General features: G+C 42.3%; 2 protein-coding genes across 3 annotated transcripts; both read right to left on the reverse strand.

Annotated features, from left to right (window-relative positions):
- Window positions 1-613: 613 nt before the first annotated feature.
- Window positions 614-2,624, reverse strand: LOC311303102 (lysozyme g-like). The gene is made up of 5 exons (XM_084429375.1): window positions 2,534-2,624; window positions 2,288-2,371; window positions 2,002-2,198; window positions 1,682-1,820; window positions 614-1,169 (listed from the first exon to the last, which is right to left on the reverse strand). The coding sequence occupies exons 1-5, from the start codon at window positions 2,535-2,537 to the stop codon at window positions 1,033-1,035; spliced, it is 561 nt and encodes a 186-aa protein (XP_084285501.1). The 5' UTR covers window positions 2,538-2,624; the 3' UTR covers window positions 614-1,032.
- Window positions 2,625-17,361: 14,737 nt separating this feature from the next.
- LOC311303305 (lysozyme g-like) lies at window positions 17,362-19,595 on the reverse strand. Of its 2 annotated transcripts, none has more exons than XM_084429731.1 (5): window positions 19,146-19,595; window positions 18,908-19,024; window positions 18,619-18,815; window positions 17,886-18,024; window positions 17,362-17,595 (listed from the first exon to the last, which is right to left on the reverse strand). In XM_084429731.1, the coding sequence occupies exons 1-5, from the start codon at window positions 19,147-19,149 to the stop codon at window positions 17,462-17,464; spliced, it is 591 nt and encodes a 196-aa protein (XP_084285857.1). In that variant the 5' UTR covers window positions 19,150-19,595; the 3' UTR covers window positions 17,362-17,461. The 2 variants fall into 2 exon arrangements, with proteins under 2 accessions (XP_084285857.1, XP_084285858.1); XM_084429732.1 differs by having other exon boundaries at window positions 18,908-18,991; window positions 19,146-19,272.
- Between the last annotated feature and the right edge of the window lie 181 nt (window positions 19,596-19,776).

The following is a 19,776-nucleotide window of genomic DNA, read 5'->3' on the forward strand; positions in this document are numbered from 1 at the left end:
TGACAGTCTGTTCAATTGTGCATGTAATAGTTTCACCATTGTCACGGTATCTGTACTTTGGACATTTGGAAACAAAGCTTGCGTATTTCCCATTGTAATCATGTTGTAATCAGTACTGCTGAAATCAAGTGGTGCTCACAGCAGTGCCAAATGTGTGGAGCTTGACCCAGTTAGGTTTAGGGGTAGAGTTAAGATCTGGCTAAACCTTCCATCTCCACCTATTAGGTCCAAATAGGGGAAACTAGATGTCAAGATCTCATGTTGGAATTCCCAGTGTAAAGATACTTGTCTATTTAATGTAATCAACCCAGTCTTGTCACAATGAAAGCAAACTGCTTTTGAAATCTGAATGTTTGATGATGCATATGTACAGTTCTGACCCAAAAACAGAGTTTGAATAGAATCTAGTGGAGGCAGGGGAGGGGTAGCTTTGAACCAAGCAATGAAAGCATCCTAATGTACTTCCTAATGTGAACCTGCTGGCCTGTCTCTGCCGGTCAGAAACTGATGTAGTTTATAGCTCTCCAGTTGGATACTATTGACTTCCGAGAGCAATGTAGAATATGAGGTCATTTTAATGTGGATATGGAAAGACTGTTCATAACAATGATGATTTGAGTGAAATATTTGTTTATTTCATCATGCCATATGCAATTTGGCTAGATTACTGGAAATAAAAAAATACTGAAAGAAAAATAATGGCTGCTGGAAATTCAGCTTTTTCATCACAAGAATCAATACATTTTAAGATGTATTACAATAGAAAACAGTTATTTTAAATGGTAATACTAATAATATTTCAGAGTACAGTTTTTACTGTATTTTTAATCAAATACATGCAGCCATGTTGAGCATACGACATTTTTCAAAAACATGAACAAATCTTAATTATTCCAAACTTTTGACCTGTATGTGTATTTTACTGATCATACTAATACATAAACTGCAATAAAGAGGAGTAATCAAGTGAAGTTAATATACTGGGTCTATTTAATAAATGTTAGAGTTTAACAGCTCAGAAACCGCTGTTCTTCAGTAACCCTTGCTTCGGAACCACTGGGCTCTGGCAACAACATCATTGGAGTAATCAAGGTGTGGCGTTTTCACATCAATATTCTCATACTGAGCAGTGACTCTACTCACACCTTTGTTGTAGGCTGCTATTCCACCTGGAACAAACATTATACTATAACTGAGACATGAAACACTAACTTAACCAGAAGTTAGTGAATAGATAGATGAATAGATGACATTCTATTTAGATTTTTGAATACCTATAAAGAATTATTAAAAAAATGGTAAGTTTTATAATAAAGTTTTTCAGTTAATGCATCAAAGTAAAAACATGTATTAATCAATTAATTCATCAATATTCATCTATGAAAAGCTATTTTGCACTTCTTTGGTGATATATGTCTGATGTATGTAGTTTCTAAAACAAGTTGCATCTGTGGTTTCTGTGAGTTTAATGTTTTACCTGTGGTTTCTTCCTTTTTGCAACTCAACCTGAGTTGAATTTTTTACCTTTAACATGCTCACACATAAACATACATTTAGCACTTTACAGGAGATTCAATATGTAACCCATTCAAGACTGGATGGTACAATTTGCTATCTGCATTTATTCATCTTTTTGTAATGCTATTTATCTTTATTTATCTCTTGAGTAAATATAGCCTACCTTTAAAGCATTGCTCTGGAGTCCACTGGGGAAACTTTGCTTTAATTTCTTTAATGAAGCCAATGAGAATCTCAGTAGCTTGTGTGATATGCTGCTCACTGTCCCATGTACCTGCTGGAGTGTGGTAGCGTTTGTCAACCTGGAAGAAGAAAAAAGGTAATTGGTTGCATGGGTGATTAGTAAACTTTAGTTTAAACACTTATGTTCAGACTATGTTTAGACTAAAACTTTAGTTGGAAACTTGTTTTATGCAAACTCTTACATGAACCTCATACATGAAGTCTATCTGTGAATTATTTTCAAATAGATTAGATCTAAACCTGCATGAGGCCAAAGCCATTGCCTGTAGAATCCCATCCATTCTTCAGTAAATTTCCAGCTCTAGTTTCTCTGGATATGATCCCCGCGATCACAGCCGGGTCCATCTTCTTTGCTCTGCCAACTTTAGTGATTATACTCTTGTATTTCTCCATCCGGGTCAGATCAACCTCAGCCAGTTTTTTAGAGGCTTCAACCCCTAGTTTAAATTATTGTTAATATTCCATATATTGGTAATAAAAAATAAACAAAATCACATGTGAGTTGGATGCAGTCATGAATTCTCACCCTTTACGGTTAATTTATCCTGTTTTGCTGTATTCTCTGATGCACCGGTGGTGTCTATCTTCATGACGTCTCCAAAAATGCATGCTAGAAACAACATGGAAAATATGTCCTGAAGCTCTTTCAATCATTAAGTAAATATGCACACAAGCACTAACCCTAACCCTATGCACACAATCACAAAAAGTTCCTCATAATTCAGACAATATCAGATAAAACACACAAAGTACCTGCTATTTTATAACTTACCCATGACTTAGAACTGCTGTGTGAGATCAAATCACTGAGTTTGATGAGTCCTGTCACTAAATCAGACTGCTGCAAGACGAGATTATATATGATCACAGAGGGTGTGGTCTCTCTTCTTTTTTCTTTTTTTTTTAAAAAAATAAATGTGTGGAGAAATGTAAGGTTACAAAATTTGCAACTGTGAATGTTGCAAAATTTTGAATCCTTTTTATATTCTAAGTACACCGAAGCGCAGTGACCCAGACAGCAACATAGTGTCTACCCAGATCAGGGCCACATCTGGTACATGTGGATTCAACGGGTACCAGATGTGGGCCGGATCTGGCCAACACTATGTTGTTGTCTAGGGAATCATAAGTTTGCAGATTTATCAAGTGGACATTTCATACACCTCAAAAGGTTTAGCTACTTTTGATGAACCAACTTGATGACAAGTGAATCCCTAACTTTGCTATTAGGCAGGAGAAGAAAGTGAAGAGAAATAAAAGGTTGTGGTAAAAAAAGTATTTTTATCTGGAAATGTTGGCACTCGTACCAGTGTAAAAGCATGCCAAATTTCAACTTCCTTGATCAAATGCTTGTACTATTTGTTTAGTTATGGGCCCCAATACAAATGTATCAAATTTGGCAGCCGTCTTCTAGCACTTAATACAAAGCCAGATTAAGTCATTTTTATTGATTTATTTGGTAACACTTTACAATAAGGTCTCATTTGTTAACAATTAATGTATTAACTAAAGTGAACTAACAATGAGCAGTAAATTTGTTACAGTATTTATTAATCTTTATTAATGTTAGTTAATAAAAATACAGTCCTTCATGTTAGTTCACAGTGCATTAACTAATGTTAACAAATACAACTTTTGATTTTAATAAGGTATTAGTAAATGTTGAAATAAAAATGAACTAAGATTAATAGGATAAATGCTGTAGAATTATTGTTAATTCTTAGTTCATGTTAACTAAAGTAGTTAAAGGTGAACTAAGTAACTTTTTTACCTTAACTGAACAGCTTCGGAGTCATTGGAATGGTTATAATACTTACTTCGGGTTGAATGGTGGTCGTTTCGCACCCCCCTGGTGCCCGTGAGCGGAAAATACGCACTTGCAACTTTGGGGCGGCGGGCCACCGGCCGCCGCGTCAGGAAGTATCGTGTGATATCAGGTCTCGCGATGTAAACAACTGCTTTACGGCCAAAAGAAATCTGCTAAAATGCCATCATTATTGCGCTCCCTCACGCTGTCCGAACCTGAATGAAGAAGACGTTTTAAAGAATGTCCCATCTGCTTTGATGTCGTTGATCTACTAGCCTCTGGTGTCTGAGAATCACCAACGAGTTTTTACAACAGTGTTGTCAAATATCTATTCCGAAGCTGTGGGGGGAGCTCTAGAGAGAAACCTGCGAGCAAAAAGTGAGAATACAGCGTAGAAATCCCGAAGCTACTGAGTGCTGCTTTAACTAATGTAAGGGAAACAGGTCAATTTAGCTCAAACGTAATTATTAATTAATTAATTTGTTTTTTAATTAATAAGGCTATGTGTTGAGATGAAGACATTGGCAAACACTGGAGAAATAAGGAAGAAGCAGACACATACAGAGCAAATGTACTCGGTTACTATCGTAACCTCGGTTCCCTGAGAGTTAGGGAACGAGTATTGCGTAGCTATACGCAGTGGGGAACTCCTTTTCCTCGAAAATTCTGAAGCCTAAAATGTAAAACGCATTTGCAGCTGCACAGCTAGCACAGTGAGTGTCTGGCTCACTCATTGGCTGTGCTGCGGCAACTGCACATCCAAAGGCACGGGCGCCTCTGATGTGTGCGCCAATGAGCTAGCAACGCACCAAAACACGTCAGAGACTGCCGAGGGGGCGTGGCTTAGCCTATATCAGTCCCCGAAATCGCCATTTTAGCAGGTTACATCGACTGAAGCGACATACTTGCCATGTTACTATAGTGCGGCCGGCTTTGAATACTCGTTCCCTAACTCTCAGGGAACCGAGGTTATGATAGTAACCGAGTACGTTCCCTTTCGAGAACGGTCACTTCATATTGCGTAGCTATACGCAGTGGGGACGCCATGTAAAACGCTGCACTAAGTAACTGGTTGCCTACTGCGGCTCAAGATCCCTGAGCTCACAGAAACATGCCAGAACCCAATTATATATATTGAAAAAGGCCGGACACCGTCGGGCCTGATAATATATATCTTCCATACACCCATATCCAACCTAATATATCAATAAGACCGGACACCGTCGGGTCTTTTTGTATAAGGGATATCATAACCGGCCAGAGGCGGGTTTTATACTAAAAAATTAATGGTGTGCTTATGTAACAGGCCTACAGTCTTAACATAAACCAGTTTCTAATGTCTTGGACCAGATCAGAAGGCTATGTTCGCTCTTGAGCCAGTGTTGCAGCAAGACAAGGGAAATAATCACAGAAGACAGATATAGTTGGAAAAAGGTAAGTATTTATATATCTATATCTATATCTATATCTATATATATATATATATATCTATATATATATATATTATATATATCTATATATATATATATATATATAGTATTAAGTCGTTTCAGTTTGAGAAAAAAAAATAAAAATAAAAAAGTCAATAGCTTCAATGAAAATTCACAAACACAGTTAAATGACTTGAAATAAACCAATTTAAATTAGATAATTGACCTCGTGCTCAATAGTTCTGTGGTTAACTCTATTTACTTTAGATAAATTAGGTTGTAGCTTGTTTTAATTATAGTTATTTACTCTTTAATAAAATAAAATGACAATGCAGACAAATTTTCAGGTGAAATGTCCAATGACACACCAAATCAGAGTCAGGATCAGAAATGGCTCGTTTAGCTCAGTTCAATGTCCTTTGCACTCGTTTCAGTGTTCAGTTATAAAATACCGATACGCAACTCCGAGATGAATGAGAGGGAGGAAAAATAAATACTTCTTGTTCACAGATGCAACAATGTCCCAAAAAAAAAAAAAAAAAAAAAAAAAGTACATGTGGTCCTACCACTTTGATGAAACATGAAATGTTTTCCAAGTTCAGGAAAAACCAGGTTGGCCCGCCAGTTTCAGTTACAGTTCAAACTCAGAACTGCTTGTTCACTTTCAAAAGAATATCACAGACAGGAACAACAAAAGAAAAAAGAAAAAAAAGAAAAGAAAAAAACCCAACCTTGCAAAGACAAGGCAGAAAAATAACAATTAATCACAATTAATTCCATTTAAACAACATTAACACTTCAAATTATGATTTTTATCACAACAAATCCTTCAAAATTAATACATACACATTTATCAGTGCTTATTACCCTTTTTTAACTCTAATAGAAACACAAAAATTAGCTAAAATGAAGAAAATGACGTCTGAAAATGACGTGCACTCAATTAGCCTATAGCTCGTAACACATGGCTAGCAAAACTCCACGTGAGCTGCGTTACACACATTACGCTCATGAATTCAACAACGTGCAAAAACACTTTTAAGCAGCAAATAAATTCTCAATTTATCACTTCAATCACTTTACCTAAATACATCTCAAAAAGTATATAGCACAGCATCGTTTTAAACCATAAAACACTGATTAATACACACCTATAACTAATTCAAGTAGTTTATGAACTCACTTACCAAGAATAAAGTGCTATTGATTAGAAAATCTCAGATGAATCTGTTCGAACGGTTTTCGTCGAATGAATCAGCTCGACTTCTCATTTAATCCCTGGATTCAATACAATGCAACGACAACTATTTAATCAACTATTTTCAGGCAACGATATCAACATTATCCTGGTTTCAGTTATTAATCTAGTTTTCACTTACTTTATCAACTTTTCAACTGCAATTGACGTGCATCACTGCTCAGCGCGGCCATTTTCACGATTTCTCTGTGACAAGTGACTCTCACTCCTCTAACCCGCGCTAGTCATGCTGCAACCAATGGGCAGAGCTTATCTGAACTGATCAAATTATTTATTTTTTCTAATTTGTTACATTTACATATTTCATCAATATTTAATTTCTTAAACACTAAAGTAATAAAAAAATTATATGTAAATATGACTTTTGTCTCTTTTTTTTTCTCATAGGTTTTATATGGATGAGTTGGTAACCTTGGTTACACTTATGAACATTGACATGTTATAGAATTTCACAAATGTGGAAAGCGAGGATGTCACGATCACACACACGGAAAGGTAAGATCCAAATGCAGTATTTAATAGGGTAATCCGTACTCAGAATCCAGTCCAGGCAAGGGTCGAGAAACAAACGAGAAACAAACTTCCAGAAGTGTAGTGACATTAAACAAGGACAGACAGGGTATATATACACACAGATACTAACAAGGTGACGGGAAACAGCTGAGTGCAGTGATCAATGAGTGACAGAACAGGATGATGGGAAATGTAGTTATGAGAGAAAGACACCGTGGGGGAAGAGGACCTCTAGTGGTTACCTAGGGAACACAAACCAGACACTGTGACAGAGGACCAGCCGGCCGGCGCACAAATGTCCTGAATAGGAAACCCAGAGGACCAAGCCCAAGATGAGGCCATGCCTCTAGTCGAATGGGCTCTAGTACCAATAGGGCAAACCTGACCCACTGAGCTATATGCTAGAGATATTGCATCTACTATCCATCTGGATAGCCTTTGCTTCGTGACTGGAGATCCCTTGGATCGGCCACCGAAGCAGACAAAGAGCTGTTCTGATTGTCTAAAAGACACAGAATGCTCCAGATAGATTTTCAGTGCTCTAACGGGACAGAGCAAATTAGCCTCCCCATCCTCTGCGGAAGGGGGAAGAGATAATAATGTGATAACCTGTGGGAATATTAAGGCACTTAACGATCCGATCCGATTCCGATTCTGGGAGTAACGATCCGATTCCCAAAACGATTCTTAACATACATTTTTGTTAACTAATTATCCTGCTGTGCAAATACATGAACTTTACATTTTAACCAACATTGGAGTTTCTATGCTTTTTGTTTATAGTTAGAATATCTGTTTGACAGTATTGCCATATTAAAAATGATTATGAAGATTTCTTTCAATACTTTTATTTTATGAACAAAGTTATATTCAGGATTAACAAGCTCTGAATGAAACATGGTAAGCCATACAATTGCAAAGAACAATCATTAAGAATAAACAGTTCTCAATTTACAACTAAGTGTGACAATTTTTCAGTTTCTTTAGAACATTTTAACAAAAAGATTTCTTTAAAGCAAAAAAAGTTTACTTTGGTTAGAGCCACAAAAAAAATCTTTAAAACATAGGCTAATGCAGAAAAAAAACGTCAGGGGACAAATTAAATACAAACTTAAATATTCAACATCTAGGCCTACCATAGTTAATCTTTTATATTATACTTTTAAGTTTAAGTTTTTGTGTAGGAATAGCAGTTGGTCCACATGTTGCAGTGAAGAAGACTCTCTCTGCAGAGACACTGGTTGCAGGAATGCATAAATATCTCTTTGCCATTTTGGAGAGCAAAGGAAATGACACCTTGTTGACATGCCACCAGTTGAGGGGGTCCTCTGTTAGAGGGAGTGGTGGGGTACTGCAATATCTGGTCATCTCCTCTTCAACCAAGGCACAGGCTGACTGATGATGATGTGGTGTATCTGAAGCATCAGATAAGGTCTATCCCAGCAGACTGAAGCAGAGATGAAGCTCTTCCTTTTGAAGTAGTAGGACAGTCATCCTACAACTCAGGCTGTGGGATCACTGAGATGTTGGCTTCTTTCACTGTGCTGTCTTCTAGATTGACATGCTCTTTTGCCCCATATTCCTGCTTTTAAGCAATTACAAGAAAATGAGTGTAGATCAAAAATAACTGTTCCAATAATCCAAAGTATACATTATTTGTACACACTGATAAATATTAAAATATTTAGAGAAATTAGAGAGATTCATTTAATAAATTGAAGACATGAAATAATCACACAAATAAGCCTTAATAATATTAAGACAGTAATATTGCACTCTGTAATGTCACATGCTAAAACTTAGAATTAAATTAAAAATAATTACCTCTTGAAATGATGAAGCTTCAGTAATCACTGTTTTGTAAGTTTCCTCTCTTTTTTCTTTGGAAAGAAAAGGCAGTGCCTTAAAGCGCGGGTCAAGAGAAGCACATCTGTTAAGAAGGCTAGTCTCCTGCTCAGTGGTGTACCTTTTGCTGAGGTCCTCAAATGATCATCCGTTATCTCCCTGATCATCACTGATTTTTCCTCAGTGTTTTCTTTCATGTCCTGGATCAGTTTAGCATGCAATGGGGCAATTAAACACGCTGTGGGGCTGCTCTGCTCTGACATTAGAAGGGTGGCATCTTTCATAGGCTTAAGAGAGTTTATTACATCCTCAGTGCATGAAATATCGGATTCCGTGAGAGTGAAGATTTCAGCCGCGCCTTTTCTCACCTCCTGTGATAGTAACGCAGCACAGACAGCCGGCTGTTGTTCAAGAAATCTTTCAAGCATCTCGTATGCGCTGTTCCATCTACTGATGACGTCTGATTTCAATTTGTGACACGGAAGATTAAGTTGTCTTGCCGAGCTGTGCTGCAACAGCCATGTTAGAAGCATTGTCAATCACCAAAACTAAGTCTTTGTTCAGAATTTTCCATTCGTTTGAAATATTGTGCAATAGGTCAGCAATATTTGCCCCTGTTCTGACTTTCGCTCATTTGCGGAACACAAGCCGCAAGCTTCCACTCATCTGTAATGTAGTGTGCCGTAATAGTGACATACGATTCTGTTGTAATTGATGTCCATGCATCGCATGCTATTGCCACACTGTCCGTATTACTTAGGGATTCTAAGATGTGATCTTTACACTCACTGTAGAGTGCGGGGACTGCTGTCTCACTAAAATAACGACGTGAGGGCAAACTGTATCATGGCTCAAGTACCTGTAACATCATGCGAAATCCTTGGTTATCCACAACGGAGTAAGGGCGCAAATCTTTGGCAATAAAACCCGCCACTGACCAGGTAATTCGTTTCGCCTTTTCAGAATTCGGTGGAAGCTTTGCTACTTGCTCGAGGGTCCTTTGACTGTAACCGGGAGTGTTCGTGATTGGAACAGAATGCTGTTTCTCCAGCTCTGAGTGGAACCGCGTAATATGTTTCTTCATATTAGTCGTGTTGCTGAAATATTTGAATTTGGTGCCACAGACTTTGCACACAGTATGGCTTTTATCAACGACACCTTTTTCTGTGTCTTCAGAAAATCCAAAATGTTGCTACACAGTCGATTTCAAATTTGATGGAGCAGGTCGTAGTTTGTCCATTTTATCTTAAACGAAGCCAATTAACCAGCATACGAACGTTCATCTATCAACAGGTTTTTCTGTTTGGCCAGTGACCACGCGCGCTCACAGTGGTGAAGTGGCAGTTTGAATTGAACACAGAATCGATTCTGAATTTTTGAGAATCGATTCTGAATAGTTGGATAATGAATCGCGATGCATCAACCTTTTCTCCCACCCCTAATAACCTGTGCTCTAAACGGTGTTGAGAGCACTTTACATAGCCATGCCTGGGTTTGAGGGTGATTTTGGAGTCACAAACTCCAAACAGGAGGGGCTCACAGAGAGCCCCTGCAGATCCCCCACTCGCTTGATAGATGCCAGTGCCAGCAGGAGAGCAGTCTTTAGCGAGAGTAGTTTGAGATCAACCGACTGGAGCGGTTCAAAAGGTGGTCCCTTCAGGGCCCCAAGGACCGTGGAGAGGTCCCACGACGGCACAGACGGAGGCCTGGAGGGTTTCATCCTCCCCGCTCCCTTCAGAAACCGTAAGACCAAGTCGATTCTTCCTAGCGATTGGCCAGCCACCGGAGCATGATGAGCTGCAATGGCTGCCACATACACTTTGAGCGTGGACGGGGAGCGGCCCGCATCCAACAGCTCTTGAAGGAAGGAGAGTACGACCGATACCTCACATGACTCGGGTTCGAAGTGTTTGTCCGAGCACCAGTAGGAGAAAACTGACCACTTCAGAGCATAGAGGCGCCTAGTAGACGGGGCCCTAGCCTCAGTGATTGTGTTCAGGACCTTCTCAGGGAGGTACCTGGGTACGTGTTGAGGGGTAACACATGGAGGGCCCATAAGTCGGGTCGCGGATGCCATATCGTCCTGTTCGCCTGCATGAGGAGATCTCTCCTCAGTGGGACCGGCCAGGGGACTCCGTCCGTCATCTGAACCAGCTCTGGGAACCATGGTCTGGATTCCCACAGGGGGGGGGCACTAGGAGGACTGGGCATCCGTTCTCTCTGACCTGTTTGATGACTTAGGGGATCATCGACACAGGGGGAAACGCATAAACGGGACGGTTGGGCCAGGGGTGGGCCAGCGCCTCCCTGTTCTTCGAAAAGAGTGTTGTCTTTCGAGGCGAAAAGGTCGACTTTTGCCTCGCCGAACACATTCCATATCAGACGGACATTCTGGGGGTTCAGGGACCACTCGCTTAGGGGAGTGTTGCCCCGCGAAAGCATATCCGCACCCATATTCTGAATGCCAGGGATATGTGCTGCTCTCAGAGAGCTTAGATTGGCTTGCGCCCAAAAGAGGAGGTCTCTCTCCATGGTGTACAAGCTGCCCGACCTGACACCATCATGGCGATTTATGTATGACACCACTGACGTGTTGTGCGTGCAGACTAAGACGTGGTGTCCTTTGAGGTTTGACAGAAATGCTTTGAGGGTCAAACAAACTGCTTTCATTTCCAGGCAGTTGATGTGTAAGCTCTGCTCGGTGCTTGACCAGAGGCCGGAGACAGGCTTGCCCTCGTGCAGCGGTCCACAACACAGGTTGTAGGCGTCTGTGAAAACATGCCTGGGTTTGAGGGTGATTTTGGAGTCACAAACTCCAAACATGAGGGGCTCACAGAGAGCGCCTGCAGATCCCCCACTCGCTTGATAGATGCCAGTGCCAGCAGGAGAGCAGTCTTTAGCGAGAGTAGTTTGAGATCAACCGACTGGAGCGGTTCAAAAGGTGGTCCTTTCAGGGCCCCAAGGACCGTGGAGAGGTCCCATGACGGCACAGACGGAGGCCTAGAGGGTTTCATCCTCCCCGCTCCCTTCAGAAACCGTAAGACCAAGTCGATTCTTCCTAGCGATTGGCCAGCCACCGGAGCATGATGAGCTGCAATGGCTGCCACATACACTTTGAGCGTGGATGGGGAGCGGCCCGCATCCAACAGCTCTTGAAGGAAGGAGAGTACGACCGATAACTCGCATGACTCGGGTTCGAAGTGTTTGTCCGAGCACCAGTAGGAGAACACTGACCACTTCAGAGCATAGAGGCGCATAGTAGACGGGGCCCTAGCCTCAGTGATTGTGTTCAGGACCTTCTCAGGGAGGTCCCTGGGTACGTGTTGAGGGGTAACACATGGAGGGCCCATAAGTCAGGTCGCGGATGCCATATCGTCCTGTTCGCCTGCATGAGGAGATCTCTCCTCAGCGGTACCGGCCAGGGGACTCTGTCCGTCATCTGAACCAGCTCTGGGAACCATGGTCTGGATTCCCAGAGGGGGGGGGGGGGGGGGCACTAGGAGGACTGGGCATCCGTTCTCTCTGACCTGTTTGATGACTTAGGGGATCATCGACACAGGGGGAAATGCATAAACATATCCGCACCCATATTCTGAATGCCAGGGATATGTGCTGCTCTCAGAGAGCTTAGATTGGCTTGCGCCCAAAAGAGGAGGTCTCTCTCCATGGTGTACAAGCTGCCCGACCTGACACCACCATGGCGATTTATGTATGACACTACTGACGTGTTGTGCATGCAGACTAAGACGTGGTGTCCTTTGAAGTTTGACAGAAATGCTTTGAGGGCCAAACAAACTGCTTTCATTTCCAGGCAGTTGATGTGTAAGCTCTGCTCGGTGCTCGACCAGAGGCCGGAGACAGGCTTGCCCTCGTGCAGCGGTCCACAACCTACAGTAGGTTGTAGGCGTCTGTGAAAACCACTTGCCTTCCGGAATTCACCCCCATGGTCACGCCCTCGTGGTACCAGTCCTGAGCCCGCCAGGGAATCAGGGTCCGCAAGCAACCGTGATTCACCATGATGTGCAGGCTGCCTGACTGCCGTGCATGGGCAGGCACACGGTGTTTGAGCCAGTGCTGCAGTGGGCGCATGCGCAGTAATCCCATACTGAGTACTGACGATGCGGCTGCCTTGAGACAGAGAAGTTTCTGAAACTTTTTCAGGGGTGTGCGCTCGTCTGCCTTGAAGAAGGCTGCCAGCTGCTGTATAGAGAGCGCGCACTCTGGTGAAAGCCGCGCTCTCATAGTTGTAGAGTCGATAACTGTGCCCAGAAAGATCACATTCTGGCTGGGGTTCAGTTTGCTCTGGATAAGTAAATTTTGAGACCCAGGCATTCCAGATGGCTGAGAATCAAGGCTCTGTGTTTCAAAAGTTCGGTTCTCGACTGTGCCAGGACCAGCCAGCCGTCGAGATAATTTAGCACGCGCACTCCCTGATGCCTCAGGGGAGAAAGCACCGCGTTCATGCACTTCGTAATGTACGGGCTGCTAGGGACAGACCGAACGGCAGAACTGTGTACTGATAAGCCTGCTATCTGAATGTGACACTAAGCATCTTTCAGATCCACAGTAAAAAACAATCCCCCGGGCGAACTTGCACAAGCATATGTTTGGTAGTTAACATTTTGAATGGCCGTCTCATGAGAGCCCTGTTAAAATGTCTCAAATCTAGTATGGGTCTGATGCCGCCGTCTTTTTTCGGAACTAGAGAATAGCTGCTGTAAAACCCTGAGTGTTTTAGCACAGGGGGGGACTAATTCTATCGCCCCTTTTGCTAACAGGTTTTGTATTTTCGGAGCAAAGCACGTGAGACACACCGCTTCTCACCGAAGTCTCGACGACCACCTGCAACTTTGGGGGTCTGCGAGCGAATTAGAGCGAGTATCCTCGCTTTATTGTGTTTATAACCCAACTCGACACACCGGGGATGGCTTGCCAGGCCAGGGCTTGTGTGGCTAGGGTTTGACACATGTTCGGGGACGGGCCGCCTAACACAGGGGGACCTGATACCCTTATATTGTGATTTGTGCACATATTGAGTGTTGGGCTGACAGTGACAACTGGGAAGGGGCCACCTAGTGAAGGGGAACCGTGAACCCGTTTTTGCTTTATATTCTTATGACGGCTGTGATAGTGTGTGGTATCAGTGGAACGTGCTTAGTAACGGGCCGGGTGACTGATTTGAGAACACTTTCAGCCACCTGTGAGCGAGGGGCTGTAGGGAAACATTTATTTTTCGCTCTGTTTGAGCTGCTGTGAGAACAGCGTTTGTCTGCAGTGGTGCGCGCTTTACAGCGGGCCCAAGACTGCAGCTATAGTTTCCGTCTTTTTGAGGATTGACAGAGGAATGCTCTTATTGTGCTTATTGGTTCTCTGATAAAGCAGCGTTAGTTTGCAGGGGCTGCGTGCTCGTAACGGGCCCTTAGTGCAGTTTAAGCATCTCCAATCAACTGCTAAGAGGGAACTGTGAGGGCTGACCTCTTTGAGGGTGCTGAACACCGGATAAAATACTTTCTCTGGGAAAGTGAGTCACGTGGGAGGCAGGGCCGGCGTGGGCTCACTCGTTTCTGTGCAAACTGGGCGCGAGGGCGGGGTAGCTCTCTGACGTACAGAAAGCTAGCCGCAAGCGCCAAGAGAATGGCAGCTTTTTCTCGCAGTGAGAACAGCCGTTGTGAGAGATAGCCGTTTCAGCGTGGTTGATTACAGGCATGAAAACGCACTTGTTGTGTCTGAGTCACGGAGAGGGCCCTGCGTGACGTGCAGAACAGGAAGGCAGGGTAGCTCTCTTATGTCGTAAAGAGAGATAGTCGCGTTCACATCTAACTGTGTGCTTCTTCCATCACGGCTCAATTAGAAACGGGGGAGTGCGCGAGTTACGTTTGAAAAACTTGCTTGTTGTGTCTGAGTCACGGAGAGGGCTCTGAGTGACGTGCAGAACCGGAGGTGGGGTAGCTCTCTTGTGTCGTAAAGAGAGCTAGCCGCGCGAACATCTACCCGTGCGCTTTTTTCTGTCGAGGCTCAACAAAGGGAAAGAAACGGGGGGAGCGCGAGAGGCGGTTTGCCGTCCAAAAGGAGAGCTAGCCGCGAGTGCAGGAAGTAAATAAGCTGATCCGCTGAAGGAGACGAGACCCCCGCCCGAAGGGAGGGGCGCTGGTCTGCCTGAGTGAACAGGACCGGCGAAGGAACTGAGATGGAGAGAGAGCTAGCCATCGCCATCTTGAGAGAGAGCTAGCCATGTCCGCAGCACAGAGACAGGCATGCTCTCACAGACTGAGCAGCCACCGGCAGAGAGTGCAGCTTCAGCATGGGAGATGCACTTTGTGTGTCCGTCGACCTCGTGCAGATGGCATCCGCACGTGGCACACGAAGAGCGAGGCATTTGGAACAACGCTCGCGTTTCTTAAACTGTGTGAACCCGGCGGTGAACACACAGTAGCAAACAAAGCAATAATAATGCAAAGGATATATGCGTTGGTCGCCGGATAGCGACAGCAGAGCGGCGACAGGGGAAGACGACTTTGCTTGGTGAAGGCGTAGTCCGCTGTAGAACTGCACGCTCTAACTGTGTGATGCTTGTTTCGACGGCGAAGGCTTTGCAGAGGACTCAGAGACGTGAAGTGTGTCGCTGAAGGAGATGAATCTGCTAAAATGGCAATTTTGGGGACTGATATAGGCTAAGCCACGCCCCCTTGGCGGTCACTACTTGTCTGGCCTTAAAAATATATAATACATACTTTTTTTTTTTTTCGCGTCTGTGTAGCCACGCCGAACCGTAATTATACCGACAACATTTAATCTGTACTGAGGTAAAGGGAAGGGAAGGAGGCCTTCACAGGGGAGAGACTAGTTAACACTTCAGGACTGCGTTGTCATCATGTCCAGGTGCAGGTCCTTCATCAGATCTGGACACGGCCTGGATCCGGCGGACTGCGGTAAACCTCGGATAAACAGAGAGACTAATATTAGCGTAGACGCTATCCTTCTTATGATGTAACAAGTACATCCCGGTTCCGGCTGACCTAATCTATGCAGCCTAACATTGAATTATAGAAGTCTATAATGTGTTATGTGTATGCCAGGCCAAAGAGATGTGTTTTTAGTCTACATTTGAACTGACAGAGTGTGTCTGCTTCCCAGACAATGTTAGGAAGATTGTTCCAAAGACGGTCTACCAGATGCTTTTGTGGACAGCTTTTGATTCTTGTTCGTCACGTTCAGTGACTGCAAGGGCTTCTTGGAGCTTTTCAGTTTGTTTTGTTTGTCTCTTGATCCACTTCATAGGGCACTTTGAGTTGGTCTTGAACTTTAGTTTTGAATTGGTATGTGCGGCGTAGGGTGTGCATCAGCTCTCTCAGGAACTCAGTTTCACTTCCAGGTTGTCTATGCGGCTCTGGGCATGTGCTCCTCCTGAATGTGGGTTTATGTGCTTGTCGCTCAGTTTCAGCTGGGCTGTGAAAGCATTGCTTAGGGACCTGGTGATCTTGGCTAGTTCCATGTGGTTGTGGTTCTGGTTTAAATCGTATGTCAGGAGTCTACTCAGAATTATGATTATTATTAAAAATAATAACAGTTAAATTGTCTTGGGTGCTAGGCAGTCTGTAATGCCTCTGAGTCAAGTGTCCACGTCTTCCTTTTGGGTAGTGGGGTTTGTAGTCTGCGACATGTTGGCACGCAGGGGAAAAGAGACACCGATCTATGTGGGGTATGAGCTTTTATGTGGTTGTACAGCTAAGTTTCATTTCAGTGATTGTACACCAATAGTGAAGCGTGGTTAGCACTAAGTGTTGGTCTCAGTGTAGACTAGTAGGCTAGTAATGTGAATACAGTACTTCGTCACTCAACTGAGTAAGGGAAAGAGAGAGAAAAAGGTTCAAACAAATCTCAATGGAAAGAAACTAAAAAATTTAACTGGGAGACATTTTTTTCAGTAAATATTTCCTATCCTATTCCAAATAGGTAAACAATATTATTGTTCTTCTAACCGTATACATACTGGGAACTATATTCTCAGAAGGCGAAGCACTGCTACTTCTGCGGAGTGATTTACTCCAACTCTAAGCGAACTCTCTGCTCCTCACCATGGGGCTTCTCAGGTGCTGCGAGCAAATCACTCCACCCAAGTAGCAGTGCTTCGCCTTCTGAGAATATAGTTCCCAGTATGTATACGGTTAGAATGTGTCATGTGACCTTGTTATTTGTACACGGTGTGACTATACAAATCACAACATGTAAATAGGAAAATGTTGGCGTTATTTTGTCACTTATTGGGAGCAGTATGCTAGCTGGAGCCGTTTACCTCCAGTCTTTGTGCTAAGCTAGGCTAGCTGTGGGTGCGTCAGACAGAGTTACGGCACACACGGAGATGAGAAGGGTATGTATGGACTTATCTAACTCTGGGGGATATGGTGAATAAGCTAAAGTCCCAAAAAGTCGGCGTGTTCCTTTAAAGCATGTTAACATATTCTATTATACCCAATATACGAAATAATGATCTTTGAAAAGCATCATATGACCCCTTTAATTAAATATCATGTAAAAGTGAACGGCCTGTATGGGACAAACAACACCTAATAAAATGCAGTGCGCCGTCACAGTGACGCTGCGGCAATCCGGATTGGAATAGTTGCACACGTGCTTCAGACACATTCATGATGTTCAACATCAGACGTCTTGTTCCCTTCTCAGACGTTTTGTGCTTTACAGTGAAGAAAGGCTGTTCATTAAATTTACGTTACATGAAAGACACATGATCAAATGAATAAATGAGTTTTATTTCATTCCCAAAAACACAGAAAACAGAATACAGAACTGTGAACAGTGGTTCCCTTGGTTAAAAGATTATGCTGTTCTTCAGTAACCCTTGCTTTTGAACCACTGGGCTCGGGCCACAACATCATTGGCGTAATCACCGCCTGTGGTGCCCACGTCCATGCGCTCGTATGTACGGACGTTCTTCACACCTGCGTTGTAGGCTGATATTCCCCCTGGAACACATATTATAAATTACACATGAAACACTCACTTCAAATCAAACTAGGCGATCACATACTATTTACATTTATACTCTGCAAAGTTAACATTACTTCTAAAACCTTTGTGATATCTTCTAAATGTACATTTTACAGTTAAATTCAACAATCCAATTAATCAATAAATCAATACAAATCTTAAAAACTGGAAAAAGCAAGACTTATCCACTAACTGTAAGTTAATTAAAGTTTTAATTAGAGTTAATTTATGGATAATCTGCGATACGAGTGTATCCTAACCCGACCTTTAAAGCATTGCTCTTGGGTCCACTGGGGAAACTTTGCTTTAATTTCTTTAATGTAGCCAATGAGTATCTCAGTTCCTTGTGTGACATGTTCCTCACTGTTCCATGCACCTACTAGCTTGTGGTAGCGTTTGTCAACCTGAAAAAAACAAAACATCAGTAATAAAGAGAATAACAACTAAATATGTTACAGATTAATAAATTGGGTCAACGTGGCAAATTAAGGAAGCACTGCAGGGGAACTGTTGCTTTGAAAAGGGAAGTTGGGAAAATCAAGTTTACACAATAATTGAATCAAGTTTACACAACAATTGAAAAAAACAACAACCCAACATCATCTTTTTATGTAACACAAGTCTTCGCATTGGCTCATTAGGTGGAGACATGGCCTGACAAACTGTGTACATGCTTTGATATGTTGAATTCATGTGGTTGATATTGTGTTACTTCCCAATCCCTCCAAACTATCCAACATTTTCTCGTCTACAAAAAGACCAAAGAATGCTCATTATTTTTAGGTTCCTTAATGCAAAACAATATATAACATTAATGCTTTCTTAAAACTTTGCATGTATTGTCTCTGATTAGTATTTCCATTTTATTTTCAGATTTAGTTTAAACACCCTAAATGTCATCTTATGTGCACTTGCACTTGAGTATATCCCTCATACTAAGATCTCCCTGTCCTGGAGTTATTGTTTTCAAATAGACTAGATCCATTCCTCTAACCAACCTGCATGAGACCAAAGCCATTGCCGTGGTCGCCCCACCCATCCTTCAGAGCGGCTCCGGCTCTGGACTCTCTGGATATGATCCCCGCGATCACAGCCGGGTCCATCTGCTTTGCTCTGCCAACTTTAGTGATTATACTCTTGTATTTCTCCATGCGGGTCAGATCATGCTCAGCCAGCTTTTTGGAGGCTTCAACACCTTTGAAAATAATAAATCATTGTTAATATAAAATGCAATAAGGTGCATATATTGGCAAAGTTTGGTTACTGGACACAATTAGTCAGTCATACCCTTTACGGTTAATTTATCCTGTTTTGCTGTCACGTCTGAAGCACCGGTGGTGTCTATTTTCATGATGTCTCCATAAATGCATGCTAGAGAAAACATGGCAAGTATCGTCTGAAAGCCTTTAAAAAGTCAATAAATAATTGATTTAGGCTACAAACAGAACATTAATGTAATTAGCCTGCTACTATTAGTATCACATTAAGTAAGGTATTATTTAGCATAACATATTATTTGTCTTACCCATGATGACTCGAAAATGTTGTGAAAAAAACAAAACAAAACAATCAAGACCGCTGAATTGTGTGAACTTGTGATCGTAATTGAACTGGTTTCTCTTTCTGTTTTCAGTTCTTCTGTGAAGGTGGGGCAAAATCAAGTGCTGACATAGTGGAATTCCCTTTAGTTATAGTCACCAGAGACGATCTTAGCAAAAGTTGTTATAATTCCCTGTGAACTACCATGAACACGAACATTTTTATTAAGTAAAAGGCTAATAAATGCTGCAATTACTCATTGCTGGTTCACGTTATAATGCATTAACCAAACATTTATGGAATAGAATAGGTTAGCCTACAATCAATACACTTTTCGCATTGCATAAGACGTGCGTAAATTCCGACACAATGCAAAAACAATATCATTATTTTCATGCACTCCACTGAAAAGACAATGCAAGGCGATTTTGCTTTCAAATTTAAAATGCCGAGATTAAAACGCTTTTCCAAACACATTGACTGTAAGATATATTCAATGTTGTCAACCTCGGAAGATCTAATATTTTATATGTAGTACTGTATTGCTCTCTGTTCTGACAAAGATGCATTTCATTAAAAAAAATGTGTAGCTCAAACAAGCTTTGTTTCTCTGCTAC

This window comes from Rutilus rutilus, assembly GCF_951802725.1.
Source record: "Rutilus rutilus genome assembly, chromosome: 14".
Classification (NCBI taxonomy): domain Eukaryota; kingdom Metazoa; phylum Chordata; class Actinopteri; order Cypriniformes; family Leuciscidae; genus Rutilus; species Rutilus rutilus.

What these genes read in the sequence shown, in the direction of transcription:
- LOC311303102 (XM_084429375.1), bottom strand. An exon ending in ATGGCTTTGGCCTCATGCAG is followed by an intron (nt 1,821 to 2,001) that starts GTTTAGATCTAA and finishes TTCTTCTTCCAG; the next exon opens with GTTGACAAACGCTACCACAC. An exon ending in TCCAGAGCAATGCTTTAAAG is followed by an intron (nt 1,170 to 1,681) that starts GTAGGCTATATT and finishes TGTTTGTTCCAG; the next exon opens with GTGGAATAGCAGCCTACAAC.
- LOC311303305 (XM_084429731.1), bottom strand. An exon ending in GGATAAATTAACCGTAAAGG is followed by an intron (nt 18,816 to 18,907) that starts GTATGACTGACT and finishes TTATTTTCAAAG; the next exon opens with GTGTTGAAGCCTCCAAAAAG. An exon ending in CCAAGAGCAATGCTTTAAAG is followed by an intron (nt 17,596 to 17,885) that starts GTCGGGTTAGGA and finishes TATGTGTTCCAG; the next exon opens with GGGGAATATCAGCCTACAAC.